We start from the raw sequence: 23,627 nt of genomic DNA, 5'->3' as shown, positions 1-23,627 counted from the left end.
ATACATCAGCGAGGGGGGCGAGGCAGGAGAGGGAGGAAGAAGCGGACCGAATTGGGGAGATGGAGGAATATGTAGTGCTAGATCGAAGTGCAGTTGGAGAGGAAAAGACTGGACTCCTGCTGTGAGCCCCTGAATGGAACAGCTCAGATATCATAACTCACACTGAAAGTGCAAAACACACACACACACACACACAGACACTGAAAAAATCTCTATATATTACGGTAGATGTTGGGAACAGCATATTTACCAGTAAATGTATATGTTTCCCTGGGTAACTCTTGTAAATGTTTACATTTCCAGAATAATGTTAGTGGAAAATGCTAGACACAACACCATGGGATTCACACCTCTCTCACTATGTTTTGTTGTGGATATGATGTTGTGGGCGGCCAATTAACCCCTTTTGCCAACCTCCTCTGAAAAACTGAGAAATAAATTGAGCATACAAACATAAATACAAACAAAGCAGAAATTAATGCTTTGTAGGTTTTAAAACACGCAATCATAATTGACCTACAGTCATGTGAAAAAAAGTTTTCAGAAGTCTCTCTGTAATCCTGTGAAAAATGATGTAAAGTCTTGCTGCTTCCATAGAGATATGGAAGGTGCTCGTAATCAAGTTCCCTTGATTAAATGATCATCAACAAGTGTGAGCAGATTTTGGCAGTTTGCTGGTCCAGAGCATTCAGGTTTGGGTGAACACAGTGCAACAATCTTTCTAGCAGTGGATGTCCCTGCAAATCCACTTCAAGGTCAGATCAGCGAATGCTCAGAAAAACTGGAAAAAAAAAAACCCCAAGATCTATAGCTCAGACTTTACAGGCCTCAGTTAGCTCATTAAAGGTTGAAGTACATGACAGTGCAATTAGAAAAAGATCAAGTATGGCTTGTTTTCTAGGGCTGGCAGGAGAAAGCTCATGGTAGCAGGACTTTTTGTAATGTTGTAACGTTGGATCTGTAAAAACCACAAGACTTCTGGAACAATGTGCTCTGGAAAGACGAGACCAAAAGTGGAGATGTCTGGCCATAATGCACCAAACACAGCATATTAGCACAAACACCTCATCCAGGTTTTCAAAGGACTCCATAGATTCCTCTATGGAGGAATACACCACATTAGAGCCATTGCATGATATTGAAACATAATATTATTCGGTTTTAAAAGCAGATGTTGTGCATCAAGACTCTTTTTTTCCACATTTGTTAGAGCCATCCAGTGCACTTTCATTAATGTATAAAAATCATAGAAATTTTTGTGTTACAGTTTAGGTTTTTAATTGTGATTTTAAAGAGTTTTCTGAAACAACTCTGCACCAGGAGAAACATTGCTCACAGTGAGAGTGTAGTACACACCGCAGGAGTGTTAAACTGTTTGTCTTCTTAACTCATTAACAAGTGAAAAACACATTACCATCCATAAAAACATCTACCAATGAATGTTAATCAATTCACTGCTATAGACATTTACCACCGTAACATGCATCTGCTTTATAAAATCATAAAGTAATGAGCAAACAGATGATAAGAGGAAATAAATGAGAGTGTTCTGAATCTACCGCAGCAATCTGACATTTCTTTATTATTACCTTGTATTTTTGGTCTGGAGCGAATGCAGTTGATCTAACCCTGGAAATGCAATTTAACAACGACATGATCTTACCAGTTTTAATTAGAAATAAACCTACGGACTCCAAGTGGCCATTAGATGATGGAAGCTTATGAGGCCAACACACTTAGATCCAGTGCGATATCACATTAACAAAACTGACAATTTAACCCCACAGCAACTTTACGCAGCAAAAACAAATGTGGTCGGATAAATTTGCATCCCCTTTGCAAATACGTATGAACTTTGATTGCGTTAGTAAAAAATATTTGAGCTGGGATGTTTTTATTGACAATTCTATTCATCTTGGATTAGCTACAACAGAGGCAGTTAATAGTTCCATGTACAAAATTAACTGAGGCAACTTTGATGGAATAGACAACAAACTGGAAAGTAAATTGAGGTCTCTTCACTCCAGAAAAATAAATATTCGGTGATGTATTAAAAAAAGACAGGCACAACCATAATCTGTGTCTTTCCAAGAATGCAGCGAGAAAAGAATTTGTAGAGACCAAATTAGCATCATGCCAGAAACTGCAAATTTGTAGACAGACAGACGCAGAAATAAAAACCATAAACACTCCAATCATGTCTAGAGGAATAAAATTAAAGACTAGGTTACCATTAATAGGTTATAAATATATGTACTCATAGGCCACTTGGTCAGGTACACCTGTTCAACAGCTCGCTAACACAAATATTTCATCAGCTGTCTGTGTATTTAGTAGGGGTGCAACGATATTCGTATCGATATTGAACCGTTCGATACAGTGCTTTCGGTTCGGTACGCATATGTATCGAACAATACAACATTTGTAATTTATTTTATCAACTTTCCTTCTGACGATGCTGTCTGTGTTGAGCGCTCAGTGAATCTGTGTTCGACTACTCCGCCTAGGCTGCACTGTCGAGCGCAGATCCACTGAGCGCTCAACACAGACAGCATAGTCAGAAGGAAGAGCGCAGGGCAAGCTAGCGAGACAGAAGTTAAGCTCTCCTTGCAACAGGCAAATTGAACCTCATTCAGATCTGGCGTTTGGAATTATTTTGGTTTTCATGTGACGTATGACCCTGAAGGTAAGCGAGTCATGGACTAAAGTAAAACAGTATGTTGGATGTGCCATGCAATGCTCAATTACATTGGTGTGAACTAGTGTGTTAGCGCAGTTAGCTCGTTAACGTGTTGGCCGTCTAGCCCCATGCACGGAGCGATCGGCGGTAGCTCGTTAACGGAGATTTGCCGTGTTGTGGCGTTAAGGTCATTTCAACGAGATTAACCTGAAAGCACTAGTGGGAACACAACGAATATGACTGCACATTTACGCCGACATCATCCTAGTGCAAAGACAAAAACAACAAGCATGCTACTAACTTTAGCCGAGTCATTTAGACAGCTGTTAGCACATGATTCTCCTTATGCTGCTGAGAATATAGCCCAGAAGAAGCGGATAGTATAGCTTTTATTTTGGAAAGAGCCATTTCTCTGTAATAAACTCTCTTTTCCAAAGATGAGTGATTCCTCAATCAGATACAGGGGCTTGCAATATCGCTAGCCCGACGTCCCGGAGCTAGCGATTTTTTTCAGTCGGGCTACCAAAATCTATCTCTTCCCTGCCCGTCGGGCTATTGTAGGAAGGAAAAATATATGTCAATGCTTTTGCATTCTTTCAGAAATGTAGCTGGGTAATTATGTCATTGGCATCGGTAAGCCACTGTCAATATGTGACATATTGAAGTCGCGTTTGAATTTGCGCTTGTTTTTTTGCTTTCACTTTGCAATCGTGCGAACTGTGTATAGAGAGCGACAGCACTGATCTGTGAGTGATGATAATTTGTGCACCAATTCCTCTGACATCGTCTTATTAATCGTTAGCTTACTATGCAAACATGACAAATGAAATCTCCCGCAGCTTAAACATGTGAGAGGTTGATCGCGCAGAGAATCGCTGAGCTTATGTGAGTGCGTGTGTAAAAGCATTTCAGTTCTGCTGAGCCAAATAAGACAGGTCGGGGTGAAGAAGTGACAGCCAAAGAAAAGCTTACCACAAAACGGAGAAGTTATGACAAATCAGACTATAAGGCAAAAAGAAAGTGCAGCTTTATGGTTTCATGGACAAAAGAATTTCTGTGGCTGCAATATGACGAGCTAAATAACCAGGGCTGCACATAAGTGGTCCGCAGGTGCGCATTCGCTGTCAAAATAAAAAACACGCACAAGGGTTAGGGTTAAATTTAAAAACTGTACTTTTGAGTTAAAATATATAATTTATAATTTTAATAATTTTATATAATTTTAATAAATGACAAATTAAAAATGCATGAACATTTTTTTGTATCGAAAAAATATCGAACCATGACACCAAAGTATCGAACCGAACCGAACCGTGAATTTTGTGTATCGTTGCACCCCTAGTATTTAGGCATGTAGACATAGTCAAGATGATCACATGCAGTTCAAAATGAGCATCAGAGAGGAAAAGAAGAGTGACTTAATTTAGAATGGTCTGAGTATTTCTGAAACCGCTGTCCTATTGGGATTTTCCCATGCAACTATCTCTATTTAGATAGAGGCATTTAGAGGCACCACCTTTTCACAGAATGCTCTGTCATATCAGGGAGTGAGCTTCTGGAATAGTCTTCCACTGTCAGTGAGGGAAAGTACAAATCTCCCTTTAAGAGTCACTTAAAAGGGTGACTGAGGGACACACAAACACGTGATCATGTTTAATTAATCATGCTTTATATTGGACATGAAAAAGAGTTAGTGTATTACAAAAAGGGAAATAACTATTAGTGTAATGCGTCAGTGCAATATCAAGACAGTCAGGGCATGTGTAACACTGGGGTTTGTGCAATATAACTGATGTGTTTCCGTTATTGTTATCTATACTGTCCTCTTTTGTCCACTCTTCTTGTAATTGTTTGTTCTAATATAATGTGAGCACGGTTTTTGTCCTTGTCACATGATCTATAAATAGTGTCTCTGTATGTTTTTCCTAACTTGTGTGTAACACCAACCTGCCAGAGGGTCTGCAGATGGAAACCAGCCCAAGGCTATAATCTGGCATATTTACATTAGTTAAAATGTTCATTAATATGTATTGCACCTCTTTCTAAATAAAATAAATAAATACATAACTAAATAAATATTTCTTACAGAGAATGGCCCAAAAAAGAGGAAATATCCAGCAAGCAAAAATGTCTTGCTGATGACAGAGGTCAGAGGAGAATCGGCAAAAAGCTTTGAACTGATAGGAAGGCAAAAGTAACTCAAATAGACACTGTTTGCAATCAAGATATGCAGAAGAGTATCTCTGAAGGCACAACACATTGAGCCTTGAAGCAGATGGCCTACAGCAGCAGAAGACCACACCTGGTACCACCCTGCACTGTATCAACAGTTCAGGCTGCTGCTGGTAGTGTAATGGTATGAGATATTTTCTCAGCACACTTTGGGTCCTTTAGTACCGAGCAATGCGACAACCTGCCTGAGTACTGCTGCTGACTATGTGCATCCCTTTATGAACACCTTTATGTATCCATCTTTTGATGGCTGCTTCGAGCAGAATAACGCGCCATGTCGAAAAGCTCAGATCAACTGAAAATGGTTTCTTGTACATGACAATGAGTTTACCGCACTCAAATGGCCTCCACAGTCACCAAATCTCAATCCAATTCACTTCATAGATTCACTTCATACTGCTGAGTAGACAACTCCATAATCCTTTATCAGTGATAAAGCAGTGTGAAATGTCAATATAAGAACCTCTCTGATGACTCAAGTTACGCTCATGCAGACCCAGATGTTCATCGATATGCTCAGTGTATATTTGTCATATGAATTTACAAACAATATTGCTAAATACTTTGGAACTGGAGACTGCAACCTGGTTGGGCATGAGTAAAAGTAAGCTGTGTTTCAGATCAGCAGACCATATAGATATGACTCTACACCCATACATCGAATAAAAAAGTGTACAAGATTTACACATATCTTTATATGATTTATTTATTTGTTTTATTATTTATGCGTTGTTGGACTTTGCAGCACTATTTACATCAAAGCTAAGAGTATGTTAGACTGAAACCTACCTTTGTAAACATGAGCAGAGAGTATGAAATATGCATTGACTTCAGAAATCCTGAACCAGGCATATTCTCTACAAGTCCCTAAGCTTCAGCTACTAAGTCAAGAAGAGAAGATGCTTAAGAAAAAGCTCTGTACAAAAGAAAGCCTTCCAACACTTGTTGTTCCTAATTTGTACTCTAATGTCATGTGTAAGTCACAGTTATTTGGCAATATACAAAAGGCAAATTGTTGTTAACATATGCAGTATTTGACTTCTAAAGGCCCAGCAAAGCACATAGTTATGAAAGTTAAATAAAGTTATCTAGACAAAACTCTACAGATGCAGTTCTCAAAATAGGAGCAGAAGGACCAGCTGTCTGTGCACGCACATGAACACACATACACATTTATATGCTTTATCTGTCTCCAATGAATTCAATCTAATTTACACAAGAATCAGATATTACAGAGGTTTTATGTGGGGACATTTAAAGATACAAAAAATATTGTCTCCACTGCACAGCCCAGCTTCTTATTACAGCAGACACTCTGGGTCATTCAGTACTTGGTCGGGTTTGGAATCTAACAGGAAGTTAAAACTCAAAGGCGCACACACACACACACACACACACACACACACACACACACACACACACACACACACACACACACACACACACACACAGAGAAGCACACACAAATGCACTCGGGCACATACACAACACCCCCACACTCACAGTCGCACATTCCCACTGTTTAATATATTTCTGTGTCTCCAGTTAACAATATTTTGTGTCAAATTATAGTGGGCAAGATAAATAGTGGGTCTGTGCAACATGGAGAAAATAGAACAGGAGGAAAATGTGGGGCTTCCAGATGGGTAGGAGGAGAGGAGAGGAGAGAAGAGAGGAAAAGAGAAGAGAGCAGAGGAGACCTTTGACTTTTAACAAAGCCTTTAATGAATCAATTCCTTATTTACAGTCATACAAAGAAAAACACAATATAACTGCACATTTTCACAATCTTACCCTACCCCACAGTAAACCATTACCCAAGAAACTGAGACCACGCAATTCATTATTCACTGTGTACAGAACATTTCCTTCACCCCCCCTAAAAAGAGATGAAATGATCCAAGTCTGCAACCATTTCATAGTAGGTGAACTCTATTCTGATACGAGCAGACACCAGACTTTTGAAGTTTAACATCTGCAGACCCTGTTCCTTTCATTTTATTCCTCCTGGTTAACACAATCCCAGTTTTTGCCTGACCTATAAGAAAACTGACTAGATATGTCTCCACTATGCTGCACTATCTGTCTGGGTTTACAAATGAGAATGTTGTCGTCCCTCACCTGTCCGAACGCAGCCAGAGGAACTAGCCTAGGACAGGTTACCCACAGAATTTGCAGGGTCTCCTGTTATGTGGTCTATATGTGCCACATATCTGTTTGTGGCCCCAGCCCCCATGTGCCACTCTCCACTGGAGAACCGCACTGTGCTTCTTTATAGGTTTGTCCAGCTGCCTATAGGAGAAGAAAACTAGAACAAGAAGTAATGAAGCTCCGTTGAGAGCTTTCATACTCGCAGCATACAGGAAATACATATATCTTTGAGGCTTTAGGAAGATCAGTGAGCTGCAGTGTTTCAAAAGATACAAGAGCCACGTCTTCTTCATGTTGCTCTACTACAGCGTTGATGGCAAAGGAGTTCAAACCAATGGCTGCGCTTCTGCGGAGCCTACAAATAATGCTCACGGAGACCAGGAAGGGCAAAGCACAAAACCAGTTTAAGAGCTGATGGCAACAGTTTTACACTGCTCTCCTGATCTCAACCCTTCGAACTTTGTCAGGCCAGCTGTTGTAAGGATTCTTTGTATGCCAGCAGAGTTAAGCATCCGGAAACTGAGTAAGTGGGCTACAGAACAGAGGCTCTTCCCTCATGTTCCCATATACGTCTGCAGTACGGGGGCCCCACAGGGAACGGTTCTGGCTCCGTTCCTCTTCACCATCTACACTGCAGACTTCTCCCACAATTCCACCCAGTGCTTCCTGCAGAAGTTCTCTGATGACTCTGCAATAGTCGGCCTCATCACTGATGGGGACGACAAGGAGTACAGAGGACTGACTCAAGACTTTGTGGACTGGTGCCAGCTGAACTACCTCCAGATCAATGCCAGTAAAACCAAGGAACTGGTGGTAGACTTCCGCAGGCACAAGCATTCTCCACTGCAACCACTGAACATCCAGGGTATGGACATTGAGGCTGTGGACAGCTACAGGTACCTTGGTGTTCATCTGAACAACAGACTGGACTGGACTCATAACTCAGACGCCCTCTACAGGAAAGGGCAGAGCAGGCTGTACCTGCTGCGGAGACTCAGGTCGTTTGGGGTGGAGGGCCCACTCCTGAAGACCTTCTATGACTCTGTGGTGGCTTCTGCTATCTTTTATGGTGTGGTCTGCTGGGGCGGCAGCATCTCTGCTGGGGACAGGAAGAGACTGAACAGGGTGATCCGAAGGGCCAGCTCTGTTCTAGGATGCCCTAGTCTGGACCCAGTGGAGGTGGTGAGTGACAGGAGAATGGCGGCTAAGCTGTCATCCCTGTTGGACAACGTCTCCCACCCCATGCAGCAGACTGTGACAGCACTGAGCAGCTCCTTTAGTGGCAGACTGCGGCACCCACGGTGTGGGACGGAGAGATTTCGCAGGTCTTTCCTCCCCACTGCTGTCAGACTCCACAACAAAGACTTTAACTGAACAAACACACACATCCACACATGTGCAATAACACTAAGTGCAATAATCTTTTCTGGCATCGTTGTATTTTTACTCAGTTGTATATAGCATTCGTATTCTATTTTTATCTTATTGTATATTTTTATTCTATTTTATTCTACTGTATATAGTATATTATTTTATTCTATTCTGTACAGCTGTGTACTGTATTTATTCTTATTGTATTCTAATTTTTGCGTCATAACTTTTGCACTGTCCACTTCCTGCTGTGACAAAACAAATTTCCCACGTGTGGGACTAATAAAGGTTATCTTATCTATCTTATCTTACTTTTGAGCACTCTTAAGCCAGTGGTCTTTAGCATGTCTTTAGCACAGAGGTAGAATGATGAAGTTCCTAATATGTCCATACTGGTAAGTTAAGTTAAGTTAATCAGTCTCTTCTGAATGTCCTGCACCAGTGCATTTGAAGGCTCAAGAAGATTATTCACAACCGGTCACCGCTGTCCTATAGGGGGCTATAAGACAGCTGTGACTGGGCCAGCATTCATTTAAACAATCGGGCACTAATTTTCTCCACTACACCCTCCCAGTTTTTCCTCTGCAAATCATCATTGCCAAGAAAAACCCCAAGGCATTTCATCCCTGTCTGCTCCACTGCAGCGCCAGCTGGAAGTAATGGCTGCTTGTTTGCTTTTCCACTCTCCTAACAGTAAACCTTCACACTTTTGCCAGTTAACTCTCACAGAGGATACACACTTACACAGTGGTAACTTTTGTTCCAATAGTGTGAGCATCATTTTTGACTAGCAGACAAACTAACTGGCATCTGCATCAAAGTTTAACCCGGTGAGATCCTGTCTTAATTGGTTCAAGAGGGGCTCAATGGTGAGAGCATACAACATAGCAGACATTAGCCTAATGCCTCTCTGTACAGGGACTGGTCTGCTGAGTCCCCCTCGTATCTTCAGCAAAACAGACACATTTGAATAGGGAAACTTAATTCATGAAATACTTTTTATTCCAAACCTAAAAGCTTCAAGCATCCTAAACAAATAAAAATGATCCACTATGTCAAAAGGATTTTCTTGATTTATAGAAAAAAGGCGTACATCCAGACCCTGACATTTTGATAGGTCATTTCATGACTCAAAAACAGATTGTCTATTTTGTGCTTTCAAGAATGTAATATGACTGATTGTTATTGATAACAGAAACCAAAGTATCAAACAGTCCTTCAGTCTATTTGAGAAACATTTTGTAATTATTTTATAATCTATGCAAAGGAGAAACACTGGACTAAAGTTTCTAAGCAAACCTAGAATCTCTCTCTTTTTTGTAAATGTTGGCAAATTGCTCTGAAAGCAGCTGAGCAGCATTGTTGCAGAATCTAATAAGTCTCTAAAATGTTTATACAAATCTTTTCCCAACACAAACCAAAACAGTTTATAGGACTCTGCAGGGAGTCCATCGATTTCTGATGCTCAGCCACATGTAAGCTGCTGGACGGCAGTAGACAACTTGTCAAAAGAAAGGGGTGTCTCAGTCAAAGTTTTCTGTCTGTATCTAGTGTTGGCAGTCCTTCCATTACCATATCCATGCATCTAGGATCACAACTGTCATCAAAAAGTTCACTAGATTAGCTGCTGTGGTCCTGTCAGGAAGCTTCAGGTGTCATCAAATTATGATACCTAACTTCTGTTTTCTAATTTAAAAAAGCTTGTTGTTGGCACATTAATGGAAGATATTCCATTTCTGACTGAAGTCCCCTTTTTTTTGCTCTTGCTTTACTCCCAAGTTTTGCTGTAGCTCTGCTTCCCGATTAATGAATGTATCCTCAGATAATCAAATTTGGCTTTCTAATACCTGTAAATAGGTGGTTTTGCTGACAAAAGGTTCCAGTTTGAGTTTTCCCCAATTCACACCATTGAGTTACTGATTGGAAGTGATTTTTTTTTCTTAAACCCAAATGACTCGAAAGTGACTGACAGATGATCGTTTTTACGAATTAACTGAATATTTAAATGCCAATAATGAAAATGATGAATAATGAAACTACCCTTATTCTTCTTTAGGGAAATAGTCCAAAACCACCACCACAAAACCAATTCCACACACTCACTGGCCACCTTACACTCCATCACTCCCAGCACACAATGTAAAGAGGAAAGGAGGGACAGTTCTAACTCCAACCACAGACACCTGACCTGTAAAACCCAGTTAATCTCGTCTTCTTGTGAACTTGTGCGGGCTAAAATACCAGCATGGCTAAAACTTGCAGAATTTACCATGCACGTCCCTGTTTGCAAAAGCTTGCTGAATAATTACATTTATCAACAGGGATATTAATCTTTGAGTAGAATGGATGCAATTACTTCTTTGTGTTTCTTTACATTTTGGTTAATTTTTCCGGTCGGGTCAGCAGGACAGTATGGAAGTGGAAAATGGAAGTCACAGCAGACACAAAGTGATGCTGGGTGTAATTGGGCTATGCTTGGCTCAGAGAGAGATGGGAAGAAAGCAGGGTGGTGGGGTGGGGGTTGGGGGGATGAAGCGAGAGAGCCTGGAGGACTAATTAGTGATTATAACTTGGCGCTCTCCAAACATAAAATATTTCTCAACCCAAAAGACAGAGGAATGATTAAAAATAAAAGAATGGGAATCAAACACAAGGAGCTGTGAAACACCCCTCTGGTCCTGCGTGTGCATGTCTGCGAGTGTAGACGTATGTAGCATGCATGAGTGTGCATGTGTGAGTGTGTGTACTGGCTTCTTTGCCCCCTCATTAAACTATGCTTTACTCTGGTAAACGGCAACAGCACAGAGCTCAATGTCAACTGGAGAGGTTACAGCCATAGGCAGGCTCTGGGACACACACACACACTGACACGGATAAAGTTTCTCACCAACATGTTATCTAACAAATACTTAGGCAGCACACCCATTTTGTTTAAAAATAAAACTTTCTATAAGTTTCCAAAACCCTTATACTTCTGTCTATGTACTGACACGGCCAAAAGGAGGAAAGGAGGAGTTTGAGCCTTTCACGACCTGTGCCAGGTTGTGTTGCACTTTGGCAGTTTGCACATCAATGTCAAAAATCAAGGGCACAACTTTGGAAAGAAAATGGGGTCAAAAGGACTGTAGCTGCGCATCACCAAATCTGAAAATGAAAAAGAATAGTTTGGGCTTTTTGTTTTGAGGACTGTGCCTGTAACAGTGCCTGACAATTCAAAACAAATGACTAAGATTTGCACAAATAGTCCCTGATTTTTTTTAAAAAGGTTTGGAGTTACACATGTGTGGTATTGTGTGGGTGCAGCTGTCAGAAGAACACATTTCTCTGGAGGGGAGAGAATCAACATTAAATCATTCTGATAAGCTCCAACACTGACATGGAACGATTTCAATTATAAATAGTTTAAAAAGTTAAATAGTGACTAAACTACTACTTGTATATTTAATAGCTGCATTAATTAATTAATAACAAAGTATCAGTCAATATCACCATAATATATAATGCAAGCGTGCCAGATTTATACAAAAGGTTCAGGATAATTCCCATCAGCTGTTCCTGGATAGAAAACAAGATGACAGGCTAACAGAAAATCAGTATCTTTTTTTGTTATAGTGAATTAAACTATTTTGTATTTTACTGTCCACCCCAGTGGCTTGTATGACTGAACAGCTGGAGTACCCCCACTGGAAAAAATAAGTGTGCTAGAATGGATCTGCTGGGATTGGCTCCAGAGCCACCTCTACCAGGAATTGGATAAATGGAAGAAATTGATAGATGGAATAATGGATGGATGATTGTTTTTGTTTTTTTGTTGCCAGACAACGATGACACTGAGGCCTGGAGATGGTTACATAACAACAAAATGGGTCAATTATTGGTTCAAAATCCTCAGAGTGGTACTCGCCTAAATGAAAAGTAAAAATGCGTACATTTACATATTTTAAATTAAAATATTTAATTAAAAAACATATTGACAAATATTTCAGCTCTACTACTATGTATGACAGTTTGGGGGGAATTTATTCAGACACCCAAAGCTCCAAGTCAGAGTAACATGGAGTGAAAGAGCCCAAACCATCGAAATTGTGATGTTTAAATTGTGCATACAAAGGGGAAACTCACTGTGAAATGATGTGCTGATAGGATATATATTTCTGAACTGTAAAAGTGTTTTCAAGGATATTTCCCTACACCGCCTGTCTCCCTGGTGGGAGGTCGGTATGTGCCTGCTCATATAAGGCTAATGATGTAATAACCATGCCTCCGACTGATCCAATCAAGCTTCAGCTGAAACTATAACCTTTCAGCCACTTGGGACCGTTCTAGTTAAATAAAGACTATTGTAGCCATCTGCAGTAATTTTTATTTAGTGGAATAGGTCTGTGGGGTGGGGAGGTCAGACAGTTCAGACACAAAAAGAAGGAGCTGGGGTGAATGTGGGTTGCAAAGCAGCTTGCAGGAATAACTGAAGGGATGGTAAAGAGCTCAGGCGGCTCTGTGTAATCAACTTATCTGTTAGGACAGCTGCTGATTTTGACTATATGATCTTCCCAATTAATGCAAAATTAGTGCTTGAATATTTAATTTGGACTTTTGGATTTTACTCTAGGTTTAGCTGTAAAATTTTAGTTCTGTGTGAATTTTTTTTCCACCCACAAGAGCACTGTATGACTGCAAATCTTTATGCAAATATTCCACTATGAAAATCTGTTTTTCCTTGTACTTTTTCACACAGCATGTAACAAATTAAAATATTAGATCTACTTGGTGCTTATTCAAACATTTAAATTAATTTTATCTAACCATTCCAACACATTCACAAATATGAATGCAGGGATGAACAGCTGTAATACTCACAACACCTATTTCCCTACACCACAGTCTGAATGGAACAGAGAGGCCTGCAATAATCACTCAGGGTTTCCATAATGGATTCATCGTCTAGTACAGGGGTGGCCAACCAGTCAGAGACCAAGAGCCACTTTTTTTTTACTGTGTTACCGCAAAGAGCCACATCATACGCATGGGCACACATGAACATCACCCATCCTTTCCTCTCTCTCTCTCTCTCTCTCTCTCTCTCTCTCTCACTCACTCACTCACTCACACACACACACACACACACACACACACACACACACACACACACACACACACACACACACACACACACACACACACAAAATACACACATCTCTGCTCAGCCAGATTTATTGTAAATGTCACACACCAACATGATAATGACAGAAATGGACTCCTACAGTACTAAAACCACAGGCCAGTCATTTTCAACAATGAACATTGTGTGCACTGTCTCACACACACAAACTCTCAGTTCAACCAAGTCCACAAACAAAAATATAATAATCTACAATAGCATTTACTTTTATAATGCATGTTGTTTAGTGGGACTTCTGGCATTCCTTGCCTTGAACAATCCTCTTTAAATCTGGCTTGTATTCCGTTGTTGTCACTCGAAGCAATTCTTTCACATGTGTGTCAGTCAGAACAGATCGATGCTTTGATTTCACATGTTTTAGGGTAGAAAACACAGACTCGCAGACGTATGTTGACCCAAACATTGACAGTATCTTAAGCGCAGCCCGTTTGACATTGGGGTATTTTTCCATTGGCACACTTTTCCAGAACTCAATGGTCCCTTCCCTTAAAGCAGGTTTCAATTGGTCCTCTTCACAAAGATCGATCATCTCCAACTCAGCCGCAGCTTCATCTGTGACTAGCGGGACTTTCAAACAGCCGGTCTCTGCATTAAATGGGTCGGCAAGGAACGTAATCTGTGGCCTTTTCAATTGTAGATCATGGAACCGGGTCACGAAGCTTTCGTGCAAGTTTTCAATCAGCGTTGCATATCTGGCTCTTTGCTTACTCAGGGCAGCACTGGCGACTTGCCCGCTGGCTTTTAGCAGAGTGGGAAAATGCGTTAAATCTCCCTTTTGAATATGTGTCTTGAACAGCTTCAGTTTGTTGACAAACGCAAACACACTTTGCACTAGGTCAGGGAGCATTTTTAACTTACCCTGCAGGGTCAGGTTCAGTCTGTCCAAGTGACACAGCATGTCGACCAAAAAGGCCAGATCCATAATCCACTTGAGGTCCGAGAGCTCGGGATAGTCCTTGTCCTTCTTTTCCATAAACAGTTTCACGGCATCCAAAAGCTCAAAGAAGCGAGAGAGTACCTGGCCTTTTGACAGCCACCTCACAGTGCAGTGCAGCGGCAGGTCACCTGGAAGCCCTTGGTCCAGCTCAGCGATGAGATTCTTGAATTGCCTGTGGTTAAGCGCATGTGTGCGGATATAGTTGACGATTTCCATCACAGGCTTCATGACGTTATCTAAATTCAATGATTTAGACACGAGTTGCTCCATGTGGATGATGCAGTGGAAATTCCAAAAGTCAGGAATAGTTTGGTCAGCTTTGCACAGCCCCACAAGCCCGTTCACAGATCCCATCATGGCTGGTGCTCCATCCGTGGCTATTGCAGTTAATTTCGTTATGGGCAGATTTGCTTTTTCAAATGCAGCCATCATGGTTTCTTTCACATCTATGCCACGGGTTCTGTCTTTTAATGGCACAATATCCAGGAGTTCTTCTTTGATCACACAATCGTTTGAAACAGACCGTGCAAATATTGCCAACTGAGGCTTGTCTTGTATATCACAACTCTCATCCAATGCGACACTAAAATACTCACATGCTTGAAGGTCAGAGTGCAACTGTGATTCAATAGCCGTGTTAATGTCCGATATTCTGTGTTCAACAGTGTGGCGGGACAGTTGGACGTCTGATACCATGCGTTTTAATTTGTCGTTTTCAGGAGACAAGATTTCAACAACATCACTGAGGCATTTTTTAACGAACTCCCCTTCATTGTATGGCTTTTTAGCCCGTGCAATGTTCCAAGCCAGCTGATAGGATGCGAGCGTTATGGTCTCTGACCGCTTCGTAAATTTTTGGAAAAACTGTATCTGCTTTTCTGCCTGACTTTTCAAAGTGGCCAACTCGTGCTTGCGAAGTTCAGTCCCTTTTGGAAATTCCTGGTCGATGTTAGCAAGGAGTGAGCTGAAGTGGCGCTGAAGATTTGAATCTTTGAAATGCGCTAATGACGTCTGACATATAAGGCAGAATGGCTTACCATTGCGTTCAACAAAAAAATATAAACTCTCCCACTCTGTTAAAAACGTCCTGTGTTCATCTTCATATTTTCTTTTTGCTGTGCATTTTTTTCCTGCCATTTTAAGGGCGAACTTGCTCCTACTGGGAAACTTTGCGGTATTTTCATCTCACACACATGCGCATTTGATGAAAATACCGTATTGAACTCAAGCGAAGCGAACGCGCACATTTTAAAACAACAACATAAAAAAAATCAAAACACAAACTTTGATATGAACGTAAGAGCCGCATGAAACCAGGCAAAGAGCCGCATGCGGCTCGAGAGCCGCGGGTTGGCCACCCCTGGTCTAGTAACTGACAACTGCCAATCTCCCCCAAGTGTAACTTGTTTTTCAGACATTCCTGCCTGATGTTTTAGCCACATTGGAAAAACAGGAAATATCTCCACAAACAGCGGAGTGCTGTGTATGTGCATATTTAATCCAATGTATCTGTTTAATGGCTCACAAACAACAGTAATGGCATTAATAATAAATTAAACATGCACACGTACTCACACACCAGCAACCCAAGCTTTGTTTGGTCTAGAAATTGTAGCTCCCATAAGCTGAGGCACTACAGCACGCACGTGTGAGTGGGTTACTGACAGTTTTCCCTGAGATGTCTGCTCTTTACCTATTATTATTGTTGTTGCTATTATTTTTTTTAATTATCATGTCTGGTTGACATGATCGGCAACTCATTGATACCACTTGCAATCCCTCTCCTATCACCTTAAGTGTGCCGCAAAATCATGAATGGTGCACATGCATCATCAATCATATAATTAACACAAATATAAATGCGTGCGTGCACACACACACACACACACACACACACACACACACACACACACACATTCACACACTCATGCACAATCGGTTACCATGAGAACAACTATGCACAAAAAGAGATACACACCCACACACAGGAGGCAGATGATGGTGTGGAACATATATGATTTTTGATCCACTTCTTATCACGTTATTGTCATGCAGCAACACAACCAGACAACGGGCGTGTGAGCGCCGGTAATGAGCCTCTCATCACACCACACAGCTACGTACACATCTCTGCACGATGAGAACAGCGCATTACGGCAAAAACACTGCCTGTTTCAGAGCATTTTGTTTCATATCATTAAGGACAAAATAGTACCGCTCTCACATTTGCTTTTTCCCCCCACTCGTACAGTCGAGCGACATGTGGAGCAGAGTCACATGCAGACGCGTTGTGGCACAGGCAACTGTCATCTGTGTGATGCACTGAAGTCTGTACCAACACATTTGACAGTTGCATCATTTGAATTATAGTGGGGGAGAAGCTCTGAAGTAGAAGCCTTTAAAATGCACATTAGACCACACAATGACATGCACATTTGCACAGCGTGTGTGTGCATGTCTCATATTGAACTGGAGCTTTAAAAAGAATTTTTTAACTTAGTATTCATCTCAGTCTGGCTTCTTAATATACGAGCCAGGATGTCAAGGGTCCCCACAAGAGTAATCATATCTTTTCATGAGCTTGAGTCACACGATGAAACTCTAAAGTTGGTCTTTGTCTACATTTCAAAAGTTTGATAGCCTCCTCGTGGTGGTGCTCCGAAGAATTTGCTGAAACCAAACAACGAGTAATTCCAGATGGATAGATAACACAGGCTTCACCATCAGTCTGCCCACCTGAGTGTGGTTTGTTATCTAAAACTAGTCCATAGTCTATTACCATGGACAGATACACATACACCCCCAATCTATTATTGAACAAAAGGCTCACGCCTCCGCTCAGCCCTTCAGGGAGGAATCCATCCCTCCATCCCAGAATAATTTCACACATCAGTAGATACACAAAAGAGGGAGAGAGAGCGAGAGAGAGAGAGAGGAAAGGGAAGGAAGAGAGGAAAGGACAGAGAGCAGGAGGAACGGCCTGGGTAAAAAATGTATGGGGTCACAGCTCAGTGCTTGTGGGAGACCAAGGTGTCAGGGGGAGCCATGCGTGACAAAACAGAGATCCTTTTGCACACAGGGAAACAAACGCACATGCACACACAGCCACACACACACACACACACACACACACACACACACACACACACACACACACACACACACACACACACACACACACACACTTGCAAAGTGATGCACATGCCAAGAAAAAGGTGAGACTAAGGACATATCAGATGAAGACATGTAAAGATTGAATCTGACTTAATAAGAGGCATTCTCGCTCAAACGAAGTCTTAATCTCTTTATCTATCACGCTCGTTTTTCGTAGCCTCACACACACACACACGCACACACACACACAAACTAAGGATAATCCTGATTCTGCATGGCTTTTATAAACAGCATGTAAAAACCCAAAAGCCATTGACGATGAGGACACCCAAAGCCAATTCTTGATTTGCTTATGTACAGACATATGGAAACAAAGAATTATATAGAAACACACACAAATGGATCTACACAGTAAATAATTACACACACACATGCATACAAATATTGAAGAGATGTGCCCAAGTAAATAAAATCTCCAAATTTAACAGCTGGCTTGACAGCTGATTGGTCCAGAAACCCCGCATCTAAAAATGTTTTGCATTACAATCTATTGTGGACATTCAACAGTACACGCAGATAAAATTTCAGGACAATGCTAATTTAATATCCTATACGCTGATGACAAAAACTGGTAGATTTCTTTGAATGTCTGCAATTCAGACAGATTAAAAAAAAGTCAACAGACAGGGGAAAAAATCAATTCTTTTGTCGCAGCAGCTTCAAAATAATCAATGGCAATAATCTAGGGTTCCTTGCGCCGGATGCACAGGCTGAAATACATACATGCACTAAACGCACAGTGAGCATACACATGTCTCCCACTAAGAAAGCACTAAGCAAGAGGAGCAGCAGACACAATGGACTGTTTAAGTATGCAGAAAACTTTATGCCTGGGTGGAAGAGGAGCTTTGAAGAAATCCGCTGAGGGACAACCAACCTCCCCCTGAACTGAGCCTGCACCTCCTCATCAGAGAGGGAGAGAGAGGCATGGGGAGTGGTGTGTGTGTGGAGGGGGGGCAGTGGTACTGGGGGTGTAGAGACAGAAAGAGATGGAGAGAGAAGAGTTGGAAGGGAGACTTAGGGAGACAAGAAGGGAGTAAGGCCAGGAAAAGGGGCAGAAACAAGGTGTGCTCGTCTAATTCAGAGCATTGTCCACAATTGCTTGTGGTTGGCTGATGTGTGGAAGTCCCTAACCGGTAGCAGTCACGTTGCTCTGAAACACACCGCAAACACACACACACCGCACATGCACACTGCTTATTCATACAAACACACTGTTCAGTAGGCACCGTGCTTAACTATGACCTTCATTGAGATGGATTGCATGAAAAATGTAATGACTTTCCTGAGAGAAAAACCACAGGCCAAATCAGCTTTGCATTGCATAATAATGCTGGACTTGGTAATCAATAACACAAACACACATCCATAATGGAGTGCACAGTCTGCACATGGAGAAAATGTCTCAGCAGAGGCCAACCACATCACAATGGATGGAGGAAACCACCAGTGGAGGGGCTGTGCGATGCATAAACAAGGAGGTATTGACGATAAATGCCTGCAACCATTTCCACCCATCAGACACTTTTCTAAGCTAACAGCTTAAGTCTGGAAACAACATGCAACTCTGAAAAGCTTTTCGCACGCCCAAAATGTTCATCTCAGGGTTATCCTTGGCCCTAAGTAAATAGCTGTCCCGAACCTAACTTGACCCAATTTTACATTCTTGGCTAAGTTATCTATTGTTCACACAGCAAAGATGATGCTAATTTTGGCCTAGAGCAAAGCGATCTCTGCTCTTTATGAATGAATGGTAGCTGTGTTTGCTTTGGAGCCAAAAACATACAACAGTTTTATCAACTTTCTCTGGTTCCATAGCAAAAAATGTATCTTACTGACCAGACCTTCTTTGAACCTAGTAAAACGCAGCACTAGAAACAATCATATCTGTACCCTCATTCCTTGTTTTTTCAGCCTATAAGCCTTATTGTTTCAGACCTCAAATCCGCTGTTTCCTATGCCCTACCCCAGAATGGTTTTGGGTTACAAAGAAAAACAGACAGCAACATGCCAAATGGAATCTATACTCTGTCAGATTTTCGCTGTGAGTTCAGGTTGCTGATGGTTGTTTTTTGGGCTTTTTTTTTTGTTACTTCCCAGTGTCACAGTTTTAGGATCCCATAATGAAAAGCTGCCATTGTGTTTGTTTACCTCCTCTTCATCTCTCAATGTGAGTGTGTCTCATTCTCACCTCGTTGGTGTTCCAGCGATGGCGCTCCTTGGGCAGAGAGGAACATTTGGGTAGACACTCTAGCAGCTTCTTAGGAAGGTAAATCTTCAACTGGCCGGGCTCATCTGAGGTAGGGAAGAAAAAAAAGAAGAAGATTAAACAGGATAAATGACAGACGAGTAGAAAGAGAGGACTAATTGCACATTAGACACAAAGACACCTTGAGCAGAATAGCAGAATTCTTGGATATGGCAAAGGAAAATTATGAGTTAAAATTATAAGTACAATTTTAAAGGTTTGATGTGAGAGATGTGTTCTGTCCATCTTGTACTTGAGTGGGATATTTGAGATTTATCAGGAATATTTTTGGCATAGCAGTGGAAAGAGATGTCTGCAAGGAAGTCTGAATGAGAAACCGATGAAGTTGGGTTTAATATTTCCACATCATCTTTATGTCACTGGGCCTTAATATAGCTTATTATCTATGTGTGATTCAAAGTGCTACACATGAAAAGGAGAACAGAAGTCCTCCAGTCGAGGTAATCAAGTTAACAATAGCTAAGCTTGCAGAGGGAGTGGCGGCTGGGTTACTTTTGGACCGCAAGTGAAGATGCACCTGGGGCCCACCCACAAACAGATTTAGATAAAGAAGAATCCATTATCATACATTATCAGTGCATTTGGGGTTGATAACAATCACAGCTAATCACAGGGGGATTACTTATCCCCATTAAAAGCAATACTTTTTCCACAGTGTTACACACACAGTTTGGTAATGAAGTGGAGAACCCAGAATAGCTCTCCCTGTGATTTAACTAATATTCTTGTACAGGAGGCAGAGTGACGCACGAGTAAGCAGGATCAGACCATGTACATACACATAGGGTAATGCGTCTATGTTAATCTGTTCAATAGAAATCTCCGTATTTCTAGTGTTACTAAACACTAGATAAACAAAATGCCCACTATTGAAATTTAGACCTTATTTTACTATAGTGCACATAATCTCTGTCTGTCTGTCTGCAAACTCCTACAGTCAGGACAGGAGCAATCACACTTGACACATATAGGTCCCTGAAGGGTTCACTAACCAACAGCTAGTCATTACAATAAAACCACTGTATTATTTTAATTTCACAATAAATTCTACCTTATCAATATTGAATATATTCATTACTAATATCCCCAAATTGTGACAGTATCAATAAACTGAAACAGTAAGTTTTGAAGTCAAGTTTACTATACTCTGTGATTGTATGAACTGGGATATACTAGTTAAAAGGTGCCAAAATTGATTTTTATTAAAATGCTAGCCAGATTTCTTCGCCTCTGGTTACAACCTCTTTGAGAAAATGTGTAAAAACTCTCGACAAAAAAAACATTGCAGGTTAATTTTGTTGTGTGTTTATTTATTCATCATCCACCACCCTTACATGAGTGAAAATTCAGAAATACAAGCTTCTAAACCCAAGTGCCTTTTTAAAAGGAATTATGGATGCTACCTTCTTTGCTGATTGGCGGATGGCAGTCAACGAGGTGAATATCAGGCTATATTTGTGTTAGGCTGATGAATCTTTACTGAATTCAAAATAGACACTGTAGTTTATTTTGAGTCAGTCCCACATACATTGTTTTTCTGAGCAAAAATAGCCTCCAAATGTTCACTGTTTTCTCCTGACTAATGTTTTCTAAAAACTACAGGGCCAAGCTTTTTTTTTTTAGAAAATTGCTCTGCTTTTTTTTTTTTTACATAACAATATAATTGTGGCTCGTTTTCAAACATTTACGTAATTAGCAGAGGAACCAAAGGGCTGAGAGCCACAGACAGTTATACCTTATGCAGTATACAGTATAATTAATGTTGTGGAGGGCGCTATATGAGATCGCCACGGCAGAAATATAGTCATACTTGACAGCAAAGCTGATTGTTGGTGTTGAATTACCAGTGAAACTACCCCTACTGTGCTTCTCTTCCTACTGCTGTGCGCGGAGAATCACCAAAATACCGAATAGGTGCAGGGAAGGTAAAAAAATAAATAAATAAATAAAATAAAATCCACCAAGTCTCAGCCTCAGGAAAATACCACCTCACCAGTGTGTCCACACAAAGACAGACCCCCTGTTATGTGTTTGTGAGTGTGTTCCCAACGGGTGTGCTTCTCAGAAGTCAAAGCGAGCAAGCACTCAAAGGTTATTGATAAGCATTTGAGTAGAGGGCGTCCATTCATGACTCCCCTGGGAAGATAGGAATTATACTCTACCTGAGGGAAGATGACAGAGCAAGAGAAAAAAGACAGATAGGTAAGGTGGGAGGGTCAGCATGGGAGACAGAGAGAGGCAAGATGACAAGGAGCCAGAAAGATGCTGTTAATGAAGAAAAAAAAAGAAATTTGGGAGACTGGAACAAACTAACACAAAGATGCAAAGAAGAAGAATAATTGCTGTAGCAGGACAGGGGAAGGGGCTATATGTGTGTGTGTGAGTGTGTGTGTGAGTGTAAGTAGCTATCTGAGCATGTGTGTGTGTGTGTTTGTGTCAGTAGGAAGTGTGTTCAGGCACGTATGCTCCCCCTAATCAATTATGCATTTATTAATAGAAGGCCTGAGAAGACAGAATTTCAAACAGCTGAACTGTGCAGCAGCTTAGTTAAACAGCTGAATGGTGCAGCTTAGTTAAAGCCTAATTTCTTTTTTAGCAGCACTCCAGCCTCTCTGCTATGAATGCCAATCAGCGTTTAGACCCCACCCCTCCTGGCTATAACCCCCTCCCTTCCTCTGCTGTTCTGAAGAATTCTCATCAGAGCCTCGCCTTTGAAATGTACCAGAACCACCACATCAAACAAGCCCGTTGCACATGCGCAGGCACGCATACACACACAAACACGCACGCATACATACACATATGCATGCTCATACATACAAACAGACACATACAGCAGTGCCTGCTGATCAAAGAACACACATCACAGTATTTGTCCCAGAGTGACTTCTTCTTTTTTTTTTTAAACGAGTGACCTTGGTGCCCAAACCCCTTTCAAAGCACACCTTCATGGACACAACCATCATCTTAACCTGTCCTCGCATTTACTCTCCCTGCTAACGAGGAACGGAGGACCAACTTTGCAGATTTGTTGAAAGCTGATGAGCTTTTACACCCCAAAGAGTTGTATCTTGTATTTCTAACAATCCTGAACTAGAGAATGCGTCCCTGTTTTGAAAAGATTCAGCCTCAGTGCTGTTGCAATCGTCCTTTCCATCTGCTCCAAATGACTCTCGGTGGAGCCATACTATTGTGTGACATGGGGTAAAAACTTGTCTTTTGTTTTCTGGCTACCCAGGAAAATGAAGCATCCTGGGACCCAAGGAATGCACATCTAAATATGAAAATCCGACGCTGTTCGCCTTTACATTTGTATTTAAAATCATAAAACACTTTCAATACCTGCATTGCTTCGTGCGAGTCCCTCAGCAGCACGCCACAAATTCTGGGTGTACACAGATCACTCACTCACTTGCTAATCTAGTAAAAACGAGTCCAAAAGAGTGACAATGCCTGAATGCTAATGTGAAACTGATGGCTCATTAAGTCATATAGAGGTATGTGAGCTAAAGACCGAAAATGTTCGACCAAAGTGAAACATTGCTTTGGGTACACTATCAAATGCCATCATTTAGACTGGAATCACACAGAAGAGCGGCCTCCGACTGATGAATATTTTACCTCATAAAACTGT

The 23,627-nt window shown here is 41.2% G+C and overlaps 1 protein-coding gene across 6 annotated transcripts in view; it reads right to left on the bottom strand.

Annotated features, from left to right (window-relative positions):
• LOC308402088 (calmodulin-binding transcription activator 1-like) overlaps window positions 1-23,627 on the bottom strand; it is a 62,287-nt gene that overhangs the window by 34,673 nt on the left and 3,987 nt on the right. For all 6 annotated transcript variants that reach the window (XM_080890690.1, XM_080890689.1, XM_080890693.1 and 3 more), the window contains exon 3: window positions 19,916-20,019. In XM_080890690.1, the coding sequence (XP_080746816.1) occupies window positions 19,916-20,019 (104 nt within the window). The remainder of the gene's footprint in view (window positions 1-19,915; window positions 20,020-23,627) is intronic.

The sequence above is a fragment of the Rhamphochromis sp. 'chilingali' genome (assembly GCF_963969265.1).
Source record: "Rhamphochromis sp. 'chilingali' genome assembly, chromosome: 9".
Classification (NCBI taxonomy): Eukaryota; Metazoa; Chordata; class Actinopteri; order Cichliformes; family Cichlidae; genus Rhamphochromis; species Rhamphochromis sp. 'chilingali'.
The sequence above is the reverse complement of the archived record's forward strand: the minus strand, read 5'-3'. Positions and strand labels throughout refer to the sequence as shown.